Below are 16,324 nucleotides of genomic sequence, written 5' to 3'. Positions count from 1 at the left end.
CCGGTCAGGGTGCCTGCATGGGGTGGGGGTTGAACCAATATATCTCTCTCTCCCTCTCTCCCTTCCTCCTTCTCTATCTCCCTCTCTTCCCTTCCTCTCTCTAAAATCAATACACATATTCTTGGGTGAGGATTTTTTTTAAAAGCCTGAAAAGGATCCATCATAAAAAGCTGTTAAGAACCCTAAACTAGAAGAATTCTAGAGGAAGAACATGAGCAAAGGCCAAGAGGTGAGAAAATACAGAGAAGGGCAAGGGCTCCATTTTGACTGACACGTGAGGAAACAGTGGAAGAGAAAAAAGAAACAAGTCTGAACTTGACTACCAGAACTGTACTCTTTTCAGCAGACTGTGGGGAGCTGTTTGATCAAGAATTTTTTTAAAAAGAGGAAAGAGCCAGAAGAGAAGAAGCCCAATCAAATCAGGGTTTTAAAGTAATTGCCTGGTAAAGGTAAGAAGGATGGACTGGAATACACAGAAGCAGAAGCGGACGGACAAAATTTCTAATCCAGGCTTGGCTAGTGAGCAAAGTAACAAGGGTAACGAAGGAAGGAACGGAACCCAGAGTGCTCTGAGGACCGAGCACTGGTGGTGACCGGGAGGAAGCTGTGATGACTCCCGAGTTCTCAGAGAGGGCCCAGCACAGGAGCCTCTCCAGGAAAACCTCCCAGCAGCCAAGCAGAGCAGGGCAGGTGCTGAGTCTCCTACAGGATGTCTGTGAAAACAGTCTGTATGGACTTATGGCATGGCACTAACCTTCAGGAGTTACTGAGTCTATATTCACTCTTCTAATTACTCCAAGCCAGTAAGCCCTCTTTGATAATTTTGGAAGGGGCAGAAATCTCAGGAAAAACCAAAAAAATTCTCAGTCATGAAGCAGCAGCAAGATTACAGTCATTTGTGAGTGGTTCTGAGTCAGTAGAGGCTCACCACACACTCACCAGATGAGGAAAGAGTTTGGAATTTCTTGGTCAAAATTCAATGCAGATGACAGGGGTTTCTGACTCATCTCTTGAACCAAGTCTTGCCTAAATACCTGTCACTACAAGAGCAGTCATTAAAGCCCCAAATTTTAACACTAAACATGGGCATTTTTATAATAACTCCTGTACTGCTCAGCTTTCCACCATCCACAGAAGTTGGCCAGGACAGAAAGGAGTCCCCAGCTCAGGAGCTGTGCTTTAGGGTTGCCCTCTACTGGCTGGTTCCAAGTTACTCTCGTTCCCAGTCTCTGTACAGCCACATGAAAGGTTTTATGATTATGTTGCTTTTGATAGAGTCTCTCTAGAAAGTTCAGACCCCAAGAAGGTCCAAAACTTTTTATCTGAAATCTACCAGGCTCAAAACCAAAATAAAAAAAATACCAAAATGGTGACAATGTCATCAGGGAACTACAGCATTGTCTAACAGTGCATGGTTGGTGCTCCCTAAATATTTGTTGACTCCAGGTAGTTAAGACAAAAGGTGCTTTCCATGGGATGTATATGAAGTGATAAAAAATAGAAGAGGCAAAGATTGGGAAATTTAAAAGTTATGCCATCTTTGTGCATAGAAAGTGACTTTCACAGTAAGCTAAGAAACATTTATTGTCATATATACCTCAAAGCTAGAAAATAGGAGACTGGCTACATTTTGCCTTTCTTTCCATTCTCTCCTTCCAGTGTAATCAACCTGTATGGATGGTCAGCGTTAAGTTGTTATCACCGTCTCATCAGAGTCAGTGGGCATGGTGCTGCTGCTTTCTTCCTGTCACTTACGGAACAGAATAAGGAAGAAAGAAAATATTGTTTACACCGACACACAACTTAGATGTTAGCTGTCCTTTTCCCCGCCTTTGAAGTTCCTTCCCTCAGTAACCCCTCCAAAAAATCTATTCAAGTTCCTAAAGATTCCATAGGGGGAGAGAGTGAAGGTTTACACTGCAACCTCTCAGCTAACATCCTGAAAGACCTCCGGTTAGGCATCTTCCTCCTGCGTGCCTTGGGCACTAGGGGTCCATTTCACTCCGTTAGGCAGGGTTCAGCCGCTTGTTCCACTTTCTATTACATCAGCAAGGCCCTTCTCTCCCCTCCCCCACCCACCCCAATTCTTCCTCGGGCAGGCCAAAGGGAGACCCGCTCGCTGGTAACCAGGCCAGTTCTACTCCAGCTGTCTTCTCAAAGTATTTCTTCCAAACATTTGATACTTTCTCCAGCAAGAATTTTATTATTGGCAGCTTAGTAGTGGACAGTTTTTCATTATTACAATTCTCCACTGTAGGGAGTTGAAGCTGACGACTCTGTGCACTGTTTTTGAAGCTAGCACCTCTTTAGCTGCCGCAGGCCCCCTTCCCTGGAAGCGACGCCCCTGCGGACAAACAGGAAGCCCCTCTTCCTTTCCTCAGCCACCCGTCCCTTTAAAAAGTAAACAAGACCGCAGAGACTGCACTCGAATAAAAGGGGATATTATTGCTGCTGGAGATGTGGGCTGGTTTTAAAACTGAAAATAACATTTAAAAAAATACTTGAAGAATCACCTTCTCAAGCTTTCCAAGGACAAGGGTACTTGCCAAGCCAGATGGTTACAAATACCTGCCTTATAAACTGCCCTTGTCATTGAAACGCACAGCTGAAAAAGTTATGCAAATAAGTCGTTGTGTCTGCATTAATGATTTACTGCGGGACTGTGTGACTCCACATCATGTTAGCCAAATACAATTTGGTCAAAAATGTTAGCTGGCACATCCGGACCTTCCCAAAGGAAGTGCAAAATGAGGCCACATGTATTTATTAATTCCCCGTTTTAAGAAAACTTCAGTTCCCTCATCCTGCTTAACTGCAGGATCTCTAGGGCCTTGAAAAATGCCTCTCCTCACGATTTCTGGGAATCAGGACGTCACCCCAGTTGTCTGCTGCGTCAGCCACAGGTCTGCCTCCTTACCAACCCACACCCTCTCTGCACAGGCTGACACTGCTCAGCTGCAAACCACACCCTGCAATTCCTGGATTCCATCTCCCTGCAGCTGCTACTGCCCACTCCTGGTCTGCTTCTATCTCAGCAAGGGCAGAGACCCTTATTTGAATACCTGAGGTCAGTGCTCAGCCTAACTGTGATCTTTTGCACAGACTTTCCTCCAGAGAAGTCCAGGGAAATGGAAGGGGCATTGCAACACCAAGAACACCTCCGAGCCTCAATGGGTGTGGCAACTTGCAACCCAGGTGCACCTCCAAGTCTCTCATAATAAGTGATCTTTACACTGGGCTTTTTGGAAGGGGGGGGCGGTGTGTATATGAATATTTCCTAGAGGTACAAGAACAGGGACCGTTTTAATGAACTCAATTTCAGATCCTCAGCTTCTGTATGCATTCTTTCCCAAAATGAATCTCTGTGAAGGTGACTTTGGTGAGTCAAGCTACTTCTTCCTACCTTTTCCTTAATAATTGCCCCTCTGCCACATAAAAATGAACTCTCTTCCCACCCTTAAATTTACAGGGTACATAAGGAAACAATTTTCCATGGGTTCCTCATGTTTCTGCAGGTCTCGAGAGCATGGCACTAGGTGCCCTTAGTTCTAGACTGCCTTGCAAGCATGCTTAGAATGCAGTGTCCCCTCTCTCTGGAGCAAAGAGTGGATATGTTTACTATTGTGGGTTGAATCATGTCCTCCGCCATCAAAGATGTTGAAGTCTTCAACCCCAGGACCTCAAGACGTAACTTTATTTGGAAATAGGGTCATTGCAGATGTAGCTAATATGAGGTCATACTGGGGTGGGGTGGGCCTGGTGGCCTTATAAGAAGACAGCCATGCGAAGGCAGAGACACACAGAACACCCTGTGAGAACAAAGGCAGCTGGAGTTATGCAGCTGTAAGTCAAGGACCACCAAAAATTGCCAGCAAACCACCAGCAGCTGGAAAGGAGAGGAAAGGTTCCCCTGCAGCTCTCAGAGGGAAGGTGGCCCTGCCAACCCCTTGACTTGTCCTTCCAGCCGGCAGACAATGCATTTCTGTTCTAAGCTATCCAAATTGTGGTACTTTGTCATGGCCACCCTAGGAAACATACTGTCCAGAATAATGTCTCCCCCCCAGCAAATGGAAATCATGCTTACTCGCCATTATAAATATTTGAGTTTCCTAAGATCGTAGTTCCTCTCCTGAAGTGCAACCTATTGCACGAGCAGGCACCCGTCTGGATCCATCCATGGTGGCCCCGAGAGTGCTGGGGCTCAGGGAACCCAGGCAAACCGGTGGCGTTTCAGCGTCAGTGCTGCAAGTGCCATCCTATGTCCTCTGGTAACATGCAGTGTGACCCCGGGGCACGCTGACTTGTGAAACCTCAGACCCTTCACAGTTCTAACACAAGGTGTTATTCCAGAGTACCGATATAAAGAAAAATTTGACAGTTTGTTTAATCAGGTCACCATAAACATTGCACCTGTTCATTTCATTGAAAGATGTATTTCAGATAAGACTTCTAATACATGTGCTACTTGGTCATTAAACTATTAGAGCCTTATGGAATGGAAAGGACATATAGCATATATAGTGTAAATACTAGCTCTTCCCGAAATCAGCCAGAGGTGACCTCTGAAAAAGGTTCGCTATTCACTTGACCCATAAAACCCCACAAAATTATGCAAATCAAGAGGTTCAGATCTTCATGTTCACTTTAAGAACACTTGTGAAACTGCCCAGGCCACCAACGGTATACATGTTTGAAAAGCCACCAAGTATCTGACAGATGTCACTTTAAAGATGCAGTGTGTCCCATTCCATCGATACAATGGTGGAGTTGGTAGGTGTGCCCAGGCCAAACTGTGGGGCTGGACACAGAGCCAGTGGCCCAAAAAGAGTGCTGAGTTTTTGCTGCACATGATTAAAAACGCAGAGAGTAACGCTGAATTTAAGGGTTTAAATGCCGATTCTCTGGTCATTGAGCATAGCCAGGTGAATGAAGCTCCCAGGATGCAGTGCGGAACTCACAGAGCTCAGGGGCAGATTATCTCACATAGCAGTCCTCCCTACCACGTTGAGAGGATCCTGCTGCCGAACGAGATCAGATTGTTCCTAAACTGGAAGAGGAGGCTGTGCAGAAGAAAATGATATCCCAGAAGAAACTGAAGAAACAAAAGCTTATGAATCAGAAGTAAATTCAGCATAAAAATAAATACTAATAAAAGTAAAAACATATATGTTATATGTATTATATATAATGCTATGAAGTATTTAATAGGGTGATTGATAAGACTTTTAAGCAAAAAAAATCATATTAGGACAAAATTCAATGGGAGAAGTGGACTAGATTTCAAGGAAAAAGAGGAGTGATAAAATGTTTCCAATTGTTACAAAGCTTAAGATAATTTTAAATATGGAAAATGATGGCTATCAAGACTCTATTGTACCAAGGTTTCACTGGATACATTGAAAAGAACTAACATTTGAATTTTAATGTCAATATTTATAATACACGATTAAGTGTATAAAATGTATCTTTTGAAATGATTTAAATATAATGATTATTTCAGATTTTAAAAAGAGAACCCATCAAGGTATCATGATTTTTCCAAAACTAGAGAGGTGTGCAAGTAAAATAAATTTGAAGAGTACTCATTGCCTTTCTACTTATAGCTCTCGGAGCTCCCGGCCAGCCTGGAGTGTGCCTCCCTGCCAGCACCAACCCAGCAGGCTCCGTGTTTCTTCCAGTTGACTTCCGTCACCCCTCTTAGTACTGTCGATGCTTAGTCATTGTTACATGAATGTTGAATACGAGAAAGTGTCATTCATCTGCTCTCTCTACTTCTGCTTTGGGGACCTCTCTAACCCTTGCCTAGTCTGGGGTGACTGGGGCTAAGATCAAAGGGTCAAGGGGTACTGTGCACTGCCATTATCTTGTCAGACAAAAAATAAAATAAGTCCACACCTAATCTAAAAGTTGGATCAACTAAGTTATTATAGATCTCAGATCAAATGAGCCATCGGATTTCCAGATTTAACTGGATTCTGGAATTTCTCTATAGTTTTTAAGATCAGCAAAAGCAGAGTTCACGCCCCTAGGGACAAAGTTAGCCGAAGTCTGAATGACCATCTTTCTCTGCTGGGTCAACGTCAAGTGCCATCTACATTTTCCTTCTATCGCCGCTGCAAGTTGAAGCTATCCTCCTTCAGAGTGCGGCCCAGTGCAGACGCAGGACCCCATTTGCCTTTCTCCATTGTCAGCGTTGATATCTCACACGTACCACATGGCTTTAAATTTGAAGTATCCCAGAAACAGACTTTTTTTTTAAGAAATCAAAACCAGATTGAAAAAAAAATACACAGACAAGTCGAAATACTTGCATTAAAGAAGCCTTACAGATTTACATAATCTCAAGAGACGTCTCCAAAGGCAGAAACCTAGTTCTTCTGATTCATTTTCTCTGGAGAAGCAGCTTAAAATTACCCAGGCAAACAGCCATGGAGTACTTGCATTGGTAACAGAAAATGATGGGAAAGCAGAGAGGGAACTGCTAGACTCGACCTACAGGGCTTCCTCCAGGAGTCATGTGCCACGTTTTTTCTTTCTCAGTTAGGTGGGAAGAAAAATCTATTTTGTTAAACATTTACTTGAAGGGAAAATAAAATCAGAAGTTAATGTAATGTTTTACACAGATGAATGATAGCAAATAGACTAAGAATGATCTTTTACTTAATATTAAAACTTCTAGTAGAAAATACATTTGCAAAGACTTTAGTTCTGAGCAGGTTTCTTGCCCAACGACCTACCCACATACACGGCGCAGGTTAGCTGTAGTTGGCTAAATGACTCGGGGCTCGTGACGTGGAGGAGCTCACTTGTGGTCACCCCATTTGTGTTAATACTGAACTTTTCCCCACAGTTTACTCCTCTGTGGCTGCTTGGGAAAGACTGGCTACTTGTAAAATCATCAAAAGAAATACTTTCCAATGCTACTTTCCAAAACTGGGTCAGAGACCACTGGGGTATGTCCTGGCTCCCTGAGGCACGGGAAAGGAGGGACGGAAGTGAAATTGCTGAGGAAGATATCAGAAACTAAGGTGGGGGAGGGAGAAGAGGGGTGAGGGAAGAAAAGGAGGGAAAGGGGGAAGAAAAAATCATCAATAGTAATCTAGAGAGAAAATTAACCAGGAAGAATAAGGGCAGGCCATATTTACATAAAAGTGTCTTGTGGCAAGGGGGAAAATGGCTGCTTTATCGCAAATTTAGTGTAAAATCTTAAGAGGCAGAAATCCTCACAAATTCATAAACATTAAAAAATAACTCCCTGGTATCTCTGGAAGGTGTAAGGGAAGAAACTCACTCACTATTTTAAAAACTGGCATAAGAACTGAGCATTCATCCAGCCACTCCTATATAAACTGCTCTTCAAGGTAATGGAACACAGGGGAAGTCTCTCCATTTCACCATTTTGATCTAGGTTAATAGTTAATGCCAACTATTAGCTGCCTCCTCATGAAATGCACAACACTACAACTACAAAATTACACTAAATGAAAGCTGATCAGACTTCTTGATCTAACTCCAAATATAAAGAGGAAAAAAAAGGTAGACATGCATGCTAAATGATGTTTTGAAGATACCATCAGCAAAATTTTGACTGTGGAAAAAAAAAACTATAGGAGACATAAAATAAATACTTAAATCAAAAGGCGGATATTATTCAATTGGAGAGCACAGAGTTGGTTACTGCTCTTTTTAATCAGTCTTCTCTCTTTAGTTCTTACTATAGACACTTTGAAAATAAAGACACAAACAGATGAGGAGAGGGTAGAAAAAGACACACCATGCGAACATACCATGCAAGCAGTGAGCACAAGCAAGCTGGAAGGATGATAAAAAATGGGCGTCAAGGCAAGGAGTAGTAGTGGAAATAAAGCAGGAAACTTTGTAATGATAAATGGTTAGTACATGTGGAAGACAGAAAAATTATAAATGTATATTGGACTAATAAAAGAGCTTCAAAATACAAAATGCAAAAAGTTGACAGAAATAAAAGTCCACAACCACAGCTGGAGACTTTAACACACCTCCCTCAGTAATTCATAGATCACACACACACACACACACACACACACACACACACACAAATATCAGTTTGAATATAGAACTGAAATGATGCTATCAACCAACCATAAAACCTTGGGAACGAAGAACCACAAAGATTCTAAATTAAGAAGAGTAGGTGGGTTGATTAAAGCATTTATCTGCCTCCTCTTCTGAACTAGTTCTTTAAGTACTGTTCAAACTTAATGACTAAGCACAGGTTTGCCACAGACCTGAAGAGAAAGATGAGAACAGGAGAGGCGTTGACTTTAAGGAAAGAGTGGTCCACCTTTTATTCATACAGCTTTCAAACCCAAGTATGTTTCCAGAGCCTTTTTTACATGTATGATCTCGACCCATTCTTACATACATTCTTGGAAAAAGAGCCCACACTTCCTTACCCCCATGTTACAGATAGGGAAGGTCTAGTTCAGAGGCCAACTTGCAAAGAAACTGCGATTTTGCTGCTACATCAAAGGGTGGACGAAGGATTTTAAAGGTCACCTGAGTGAATCTAATGGGAGCGCAGTGAAGTGCCAGCCATCTTCTTTCTTGAAAGTAAGTTTTTTCCAATATGTCCAAATGTACAAAGTGATTATATAAGGGATTTTGTCTCCTCAGTTACAAATTAGGCTCTGTTTTCACACACTCCCTAAAAAGAAATCGTCGGACACCACAGTACAGCAGGACCTGAAAGAGGACAGTGGCGAGCGTCCTGACGAGAGGCCTCCTTGATGGGCTCACCAGTAAACGCGGTGCTGACGGAACACGCTCTCAGTCATCCTTGAAAATCGATCAGGTTGTGTTTTAGAAACAAATTTCAAAATAAACAATCTATGGAAAATATGCAGATTTACTCTTCCAATTAGCAAAACATAGACTTTATAGGTCACTTCAATACTGAATTTAGGCAACAAATCTCAGAGTAAAAGGACTGTTTCTTGGCTTGAACCAAAATATCTTTAAAAATAAATACACAATTCAAATATGTTCTAGGCGAGGAGTAATTATTTAAGTATTATATATATGTTTTATTTACACTCTTCACATTATTTTCTTTCAGGTACATGAGAGACCATATCATTAAGGCTAATGGTGGTTTTATCTAGGACAAAAAAATACACGCACACCAATGAATATGTTTCAGCTTCTTAGCAAAACACACAAAGGAGGAAAAATGATTTCACTTTTCAGTTCCAATTGTTTTCAATGTTTTATGTAATGTCAAAGTTGTACAATCTGTTCAGATTTTTATAGAATCTGAGTGAATAAAATGCAGGTATAAATCACTACTTTCTAGTTAAAGCAAACCGGCTTTTTACAAATCATATGACTTTAAAAAAAAAAAAAGGAAAAAGAAAGAAAAAAAAAAAAACGTGTTCTGCCCAGAAAATAGGCCAGTGGGCTCTTGCACCAGGTAACCCAGACTTAGGCGGGGAAAGCCCCGCCCCCAGAACTCGGAGGGCTCCTCGGGTCTCCGCCATGTTCCGGGCGCGTCTGCTGCGGTCGCCTAGTGACACAGCGGCTCTGTGCACTCCTGAGAAACAGGACTGACTGGACTATTACACCGCACACAAGCTTTGAAGGAACTATCCAATAACAACTCAATTACTCTCTGTGGCTTATTTTTATTCTGAATCAATAAGGTAGAAGCGCAGGTCTCCACATTATGCCTTCTTCCTCACGAACATACACTGAAGGAAAGGGGCGAGGCAGCACGTGTTAAGGTGTAGCACTACTTCTAAAAATATTTGGAGGAGACAGGTATGAATCCCAGGTTCAGATGCACTTAAGGTGTGATTACTCAACTATGAAGAGGTCTTTTGAATGTGCAATTGATTTTTAGCCAGTGCAGTGATTCCATTTTGATTTTTATAAAAGTAGGCTAAGTCGCATGAATGTCTAAGAGCGGCTGAGAAACCAAGGCTGCATGCTGTTTCAGCCTAAACACAACCAGGGGTGGAGCCAAATGTGAACATACACTTCAGCAGACAGGTGATAAACAGAAAGCCAAGCAGATAACATGCTGAAGAGTAAAGAATCACACATATCGGCTTATGCTGACTTGAAAAGCGTGAAGAATTCAAACATATATAAGGGCAAAACCAAATGCAGTTAGGTCTGCAGATCACCCCAAAGAACCCATGGCTATTAAAGTTGCCACAAGGGCTTCTGAACTGTTAAAACCTGATGTTATTCTACTACTCTGATTTACCTCCAACTTTAATAACTGGTAGAAATTTCTCACCAAGACTTTAATTTTGGCATCAAAAATATTCATTTATAGATCAAAATCATAAAACATAGCTTCATGTTAACTGGCTAGTTTACAAGATAGGAAACATACAGTCCTTAATTCTAAACAGGCCATTTAACCTCTTATCCCAATTACTCCTCCAGGTAGGAGGGGAAGAGAGAGGGCATTTGGAATGACACTAGAATACAATGTTTAGAATATAAAATATCTGGAAAGAAATATTAAAGGCCAATAAATACTCAGTCTACATGATATACAGGAAAAAGAAGAAAATACAGGGAGTACTTTGCTATCTCATGGAGATACACGGTAGCCGTGACCACTTCCTAGATCACTCTCTGGATACTTTCTTCAATTGGCCTTAACTGTATATAAAACGTGTGACATAATTAGGGACGATCTGTCTTTAATTTAGGTCTGAAAGAAGCATGAATGGATTGAAACTCTAATCACAGACGACCGTAGATATAACTACAGCAATTAAGAACACAAGTTCTTATCTTGAAAACCTTTCACACAAATAACTTGCTAACCTTTGGATCCAGGTTTCAAACTTGCAAAAATTTTGGGGTTCTTGAGGGCAACTGAGAGTTCATTGAGGAAGGAAATAAAGTGGGAATCCCTTTCGGATTTCTTTGACTCGAAGATGACAACGATGGTGAAGTGTGGCTCTGGGCGGGTTAGGAAGTAGGTGCTCTGGACTTTGTCGTCGTAGAAGTGAACCACTTTCTCCAAGCCGTTCAGGTCCACCGCGCGGTCTGTCATGATCATGATGACATTGGGCCAGTGCATGACGGGCCTGTCGCTGGGCAGGGACACCACAGCTGGATACTGGTCCACACCCTTAGGAGCCTCTCGGTAAGAATGGGGGTGGTGATAGCCATGACCCTGAAAGCTCTCAGACCCTCGGTTATCAAAGATTAAGGACACGTTGGCAGCATCGTATTTCCTGATGAAGCTGGAAATCTTTCCAAACAGGTCCGGGTTGGCTTTGGCAGTCAACGTTTTCATTTCTGAAGCAGTCGTTTGTCGGCTCAGAGCCTCATGAAAGTAAAAGCTAAATTTGGCGAGAAGCATGTTTTTGAGTTTCATCAGCCAAAGGAAAAGGTGTGGGGGCTGAACAGCCTTCTGAGACTGCCCTCCGAACAGATGCTTCTTGGTCTCCCGCTGCTTTTCGAAGATCTGGCCCCAGGTCTGCAGCTTGGTGTGTGCGCTGTGCAAGTTAACCAGCGACGGCAGGAACTTCCACTCCGACACCTGAGCCTGGGCCTTCAGGAGGTGACTCAGGACATCCACTTCCAGCTGGAAACTGCTTTCCAAAGGACTGAGGATTGGGTGGTGAAATCTGAGGGGGGGAGGGAAATTCACAGAATATAAGTGGAAATATCACTCTATGTTGACATTTTCCACCCTCAAAAAAATGTGGTTAGACAAATAATATTACATTTGGGGGCAGGGGAAGGAAAAATGGAAGGATTCCATGTTGACTTATTTAAAAATTCATTTTGACATAACTTTACCATTTCAGAATTATGTCAGTACCATATTCTCCAATGGAAATAGTCTGATGTTTAAAAAAAATGAGAGTAGAGGCCACCTTCTTTTCAAATACATGGAAACTACCTATATTTCTTTCTTAACTCACTTTATTTATTCTGGTAAGTGTGTGACTCAAGGCATCTTTTCAGGGTGTGTTCCTAAAGATGCACAAGTAATGAAAAGGTCACTTGAGTGTGCACATAACACACTAAACTTATTTGATATTCACAGTAACTACATAAGGTATTATTAAAACTACTTGTCATTTAGGAATAGAGTAAAACCTATAACTGAAACACAGTATATAACAAAAAATGTTTATTAAAGGAATAGAACATTTACCAGAAAGCCCTTATTCAATCCTACTTCCCAAATTCCCTTTACATTTAATCACAGTTACAAATAAAATGGCAGCTAAACAAAAAAAAATTTAACAATTCATTTTCCATTTATCTTAGGGCAGAATCTAAAATCCTTAAAAAGGCTTGAATAATCTGGTCCCTTCTTAGCTTGAGCCACATTCCTGTTCTTCTCACTTTCTCTAGACATTAAGTAATTAGAAATGCAAAGAAGGTCAGGATAGGAGTGTGATCTCACTTGTACTTGTTCTAGACAAAATATTTTAAAAATATTTTTACCATGATCTACAGTTAGAGGTACACTTTATATTGTGACTTAGCACATATACACAAATAAATACTTTAACTTATTATTTACCCTTACTATGTACAACATATTCTTGATACTTAATAATATGTATATTTTTAGTTGGATTACTACTACTCACTAAGTTAACTGTATGACACAGAATTGCTACCTGCTTTTGTATAATATGTTCTACTTCACTAACAACAATACCGAGGGGACAGGGTGTGAGAGTGCCCTCCCTCCTGGGCAGAGGGGAGGAGGGCTAAGTGCAAAGACCCTGAGGTCTTTGTGAGAGCCTGGCCTCTTTTCATCAACACTTCTTTCTGATGCTTCAAGTCTCCTCTCCAGAGTCACCTCCTTAGAACTGTCTTCTCTAGGCTGTCTACCCCCAGACTAGGTCAGGTCCCCCAATTATATCCTCTAGTTTCTTAATACCTATCTTCCTCTTTAGTAGCTTAATCATGTAATATGCTAGATAAACTGGGGCATCTGGTTACCTGAAGGGAAGTAAACCCTGTCTGCTTCTTTCACTCTTTTATCTCTACAACACTTGGCACACAGTAGGAATTTGGTATATGTGCTAACTGTGCTAAGATTTAAATCCTAGTTTCCGCCTCATTGGTTCTGCCTGTTGCTTACGATCTAAATGAAATTCTGTAACAACGGGGGAGGAATGGCTGAGGAGATTCCTCTCTTGTCTGGAGCACTCACAGCTTTCTTGCTCAGTCTTTTCTTCTGAGAAATGCCCAGGGAAGTTCAGTGTCTGCCGAGTCAGGAGCACCCTCCTTCTCAAGGAGCCTGCATCAAGCCCTTACACTTTCCCATAAAGATCCAAAGCCTCTGCAACAGCTGCAGGAATCATCTTAGTAAGCGAGCCCAATTCATAATTTCCCTTTCTGATAGTTCATTATTGGCATATAAAAGTGCAACTGATTTCTGGATGTTAATTTTGTGTCCTGCTACTTTACTGAATCCATTTATCAGTTCCAGTAGTTTCTTGGTGGAATCTTTAGGGTTCTCTGTGTACACTATCATGTCAGTAAGTGACCCCATTTCAAAGGTGTGGGCAAGATCCAGTGTTTCCTGACTGTATCTTATGCCCCAGACAACACAGGAGATGATTTACAGGCCTGAGCCCATGTAATGTGATTGCTTCACTGTCAAGGACAAAAGCTTCTCACACAGCTCAGTTTGGGCCCCCAGGGAAAGGGAAAATGCTAGTTATAAATTTAACAGTTAGGAAAAAATGTCACAAGTATATCTAGTATATATTATGATATAACTAGTATATCTTACAAATGTATTTAAACACTAATTAAAGGGATTATGATGAAGGGAGCCCATACTCCCACTGTATTTCTTTCCTCAATGAGCTAGGTTGGACATAAGATAGGAACTGATTATCACATGATCAACAGGATGTATTATTTACATGATGACAACAACAGACCGCTTTTTTCTATTACTAAAAACTGGGTGGAGGGGCTAGCATAGTACCCTACTCAAAGAATCAGAAAAATAAAACAGACCTCAAATCCTCTAGCGCATATGCTTAATTAAGTAATTTGGGCTATTCAAACATGGCATGCTTCTGAATAAACATTTAGAAATTCTGACACACACACACAATAGCATGTCTCAAAATCTTTGAAGTGTAAGAAATGCTCCTACTCCCTTGGCCCAAAGGCTGAGACCCCTTAACACATAATGAGCATTAAGTATCACAAGATTCTATAGCCACTGATTTCAGGCTGTGTAAACACAGTAAAACTGTTAATAACAGAAAATGGTATGTGACTGGATATAATTCTACCACTAATAACAACATTCTAAGTTATTTTTCTATTTCCAGTTGGAAATCATCATTTATACCCAACATTCTCCTTGAAAGAACATGAATTCTCTGTACGAACCTTCAGAGAGAATTCTGAACAAGCTCTTCCAACAATATATACTAAATGTGCTTAAATGCTAAATGTGGGGATGAATGTGAATGTCAACGCTATTTTTCATTCTTAAGTAAAGCTAAAAATACATGTTAAAATTACTCTGCCAAGACTTTGAGATCAGTATTATGATGTATCATTTCCACTCCACTGTGTGCCTCATACCCATTCTATTCACAACTCACACTATAGAGGGATCTGTTAAATTGCTGTAACCCAAATATATACACTTCAGCTATGGCGACATGCTTGAATGAGTCTGGATACAGAATGAATTGACAACTATTTACAGAGAACATCTGCTTTTTAAAAAGCCAAAATAAATAAACAAAAATAAAAAGCAAGAGTGCACATATACAAACACACTCCTTCCTTTATAAATCCCTATGAAAGAGTTGCTTCCAAAAGAAGTACGCAGGTCCCATGTGAAAAATCAGAAGCCCAATTAAAAATAAATCTGTAACAACAATGTGAATGTTCTAAGTACCACAAAACTGTACCTTTAAAAATGGTTAAAAGAGTAAATTTTATGCTATGTAAATTTTACCACAATAAAAATATCCATAATATCCTCTTTTAAAACAATTTAGTTTACTTGTTTTTAGATACGAATGCACTGTAAAGATGAATTAGCCAAAAGTTTGCCCTGTAAGACCTCCCATGCTACAGGGAGGTATTTATCATGGATACAAATAGAAAGTAACACATCTCTAATGACAGGTAAAATCAAATAACAGTTTAAAAGAAGGAGCAATTCTTACTATGCAAGCCATAGAGGAGAGTATTTGAACTGAGCCATAAAGCTTAAGGAGCACATAGGGTCAGTTTTTTAAAAGGGGAGGGTGTGGGGAGGTAGGATTTAGCTATGTGAAGATGAAGGCTTACATTTCTGGTCCCAACTGATAATCACCCCTGATGCGACACCCTTTGCCACGTGTCTCTGGAGCTGCTCCCACCTGAGGAGTGGTATATTTTCCCACCCTGGACTATGGATGGACCGGGCCATGTGATTTGCTTTGGCCAAAGGGATGTCAACAGATCTGATGCAAGCAAAGCTTAAAATGAGCCTGGCTGGGCTTGGTCTTTTGCACTTTGGCCATGGCCACTGAATAGCTGCTTCCCCTCTAACCTTGGGCTCAGAATGAGCACTTGTGGGGCAGAATAAGCCCAAAGCTCACAGTAATAAGCCAAGCCTAGTGAAACCAACAGTGTTAAGCTACCCAGATAAGATTAGCCCAGGTAAGCAACTCTCAAAACAGACCTGCAAGCCTGTGTGAATTTTGGGTTGGTGGTTATACAGAATGATTGTGGTAATAGCTAAATGATACATGATAGGACAATGTGATAAAATTCAGAACTTGCTACTCTGAAAGAGGTAGATGTCATTGAGTCAGCTGATTCCCAGTGACCCTATGAAGAGTGATGTCCACCATGTCCTATACTCAACAGCTCTGCTCCTGTAGGCGTATGCCTACGGCCTCTTTTACAGAGTCAGTCCATCTTGCAATTGGTCTTCCTCTCTTCCTGCTGCCTTCCATTTTCCTCAGCATTACTGTCTTTTCCAAAGACTGCTGACTTCTCATGATGTGCCTGAAATAGGACAGCTTCAGTTTTTTCATTTTTGCTTCCAGTGATGTTCCAGGCTTAATTTGTTCTAGGACCTACTTAGTCTTTCTAAGATTACTAAATCTTTCTCATCCAATGGAGAATTTAAGTCCAGGGATGGCCCAGGGTATCCACAGATCTTTCCTCCAACACCATATTTCAAGTGAATCAATATTTTTCCTTTCAGCCTTCTTCAATGACCAACTTTTACATCCATACATAGTTATTGGGAACGTGAAGGTGTGGATGATCTTAGCCTGGGTCTCTAATGACACATCTTTGCTCTCGATGATCT

General features: G+C 41.2%; 1 protein-coding gene and 1 pseudogene across 3 annotated transcripts in view; one reads left to right on the top strand and one right to left on the bottom strand.

Annotated features, from left to right (window-relative positions):
* Positions 1–458: 458 nt before the first annotated feature.
* On the top strand, positions 459–5,136 carry LOC114512951 (annotated as a pseudogene).
* Positions 5,137–6,367: 1,231 nt separating this feature from the next.
* C2H12orf66 (chromosome 2 C12orf66 homolog) overlaps positions 6,368–16,324 on the bottom strand; it is a 28,617-nt gene continuing 18,660 nt past the window's right edge. The window contains exons 3-4 of one of the 3 annotated variants that reach the window (XM_028533391.2): positions 10,824–11,636; positions 6,368–6,455 (exon numbers count right to left, since the gene is read on the bottom strand). In XM_028533391.2, coding sequence (XP_028389192.1) covers positions 6,383–6,455; positions 10,824–11,636 — 886 coding nt within the window. In that variant the 3' untranslated portion in view covers positions 6,368–6,382. Of the gene's footprint in view, positions 6,456–8,301; positions 11,637–16,324 lie in introns of those variants that run through there. The other 2 variants (XM_036018720.1, XM_028533392.2) reach the window with 2 other exon arrangements.

The sequence above is a fragment of the Phyllostomus discolor genome, chromosome 2 (assembly GCF_004126475.2).
Source record: "Phyllostomus discolor isolate MPI-MPIP mPhyDis1 chromosome 2, mPhyDis1.pri.v3, whole genome shotgun sequence".
Classification (NCBI taxonomy): Eukaryota; Metazoa; Chordata; class Mammalia; order Chiroptera; family Phyllostomidae; genus Phyllostomus; species Phyllostomus discolor.
Note: the sequence above shows the minus strand (reverse complement) of the source record. Positions and strands in the feature narration are given on the sequence as shown.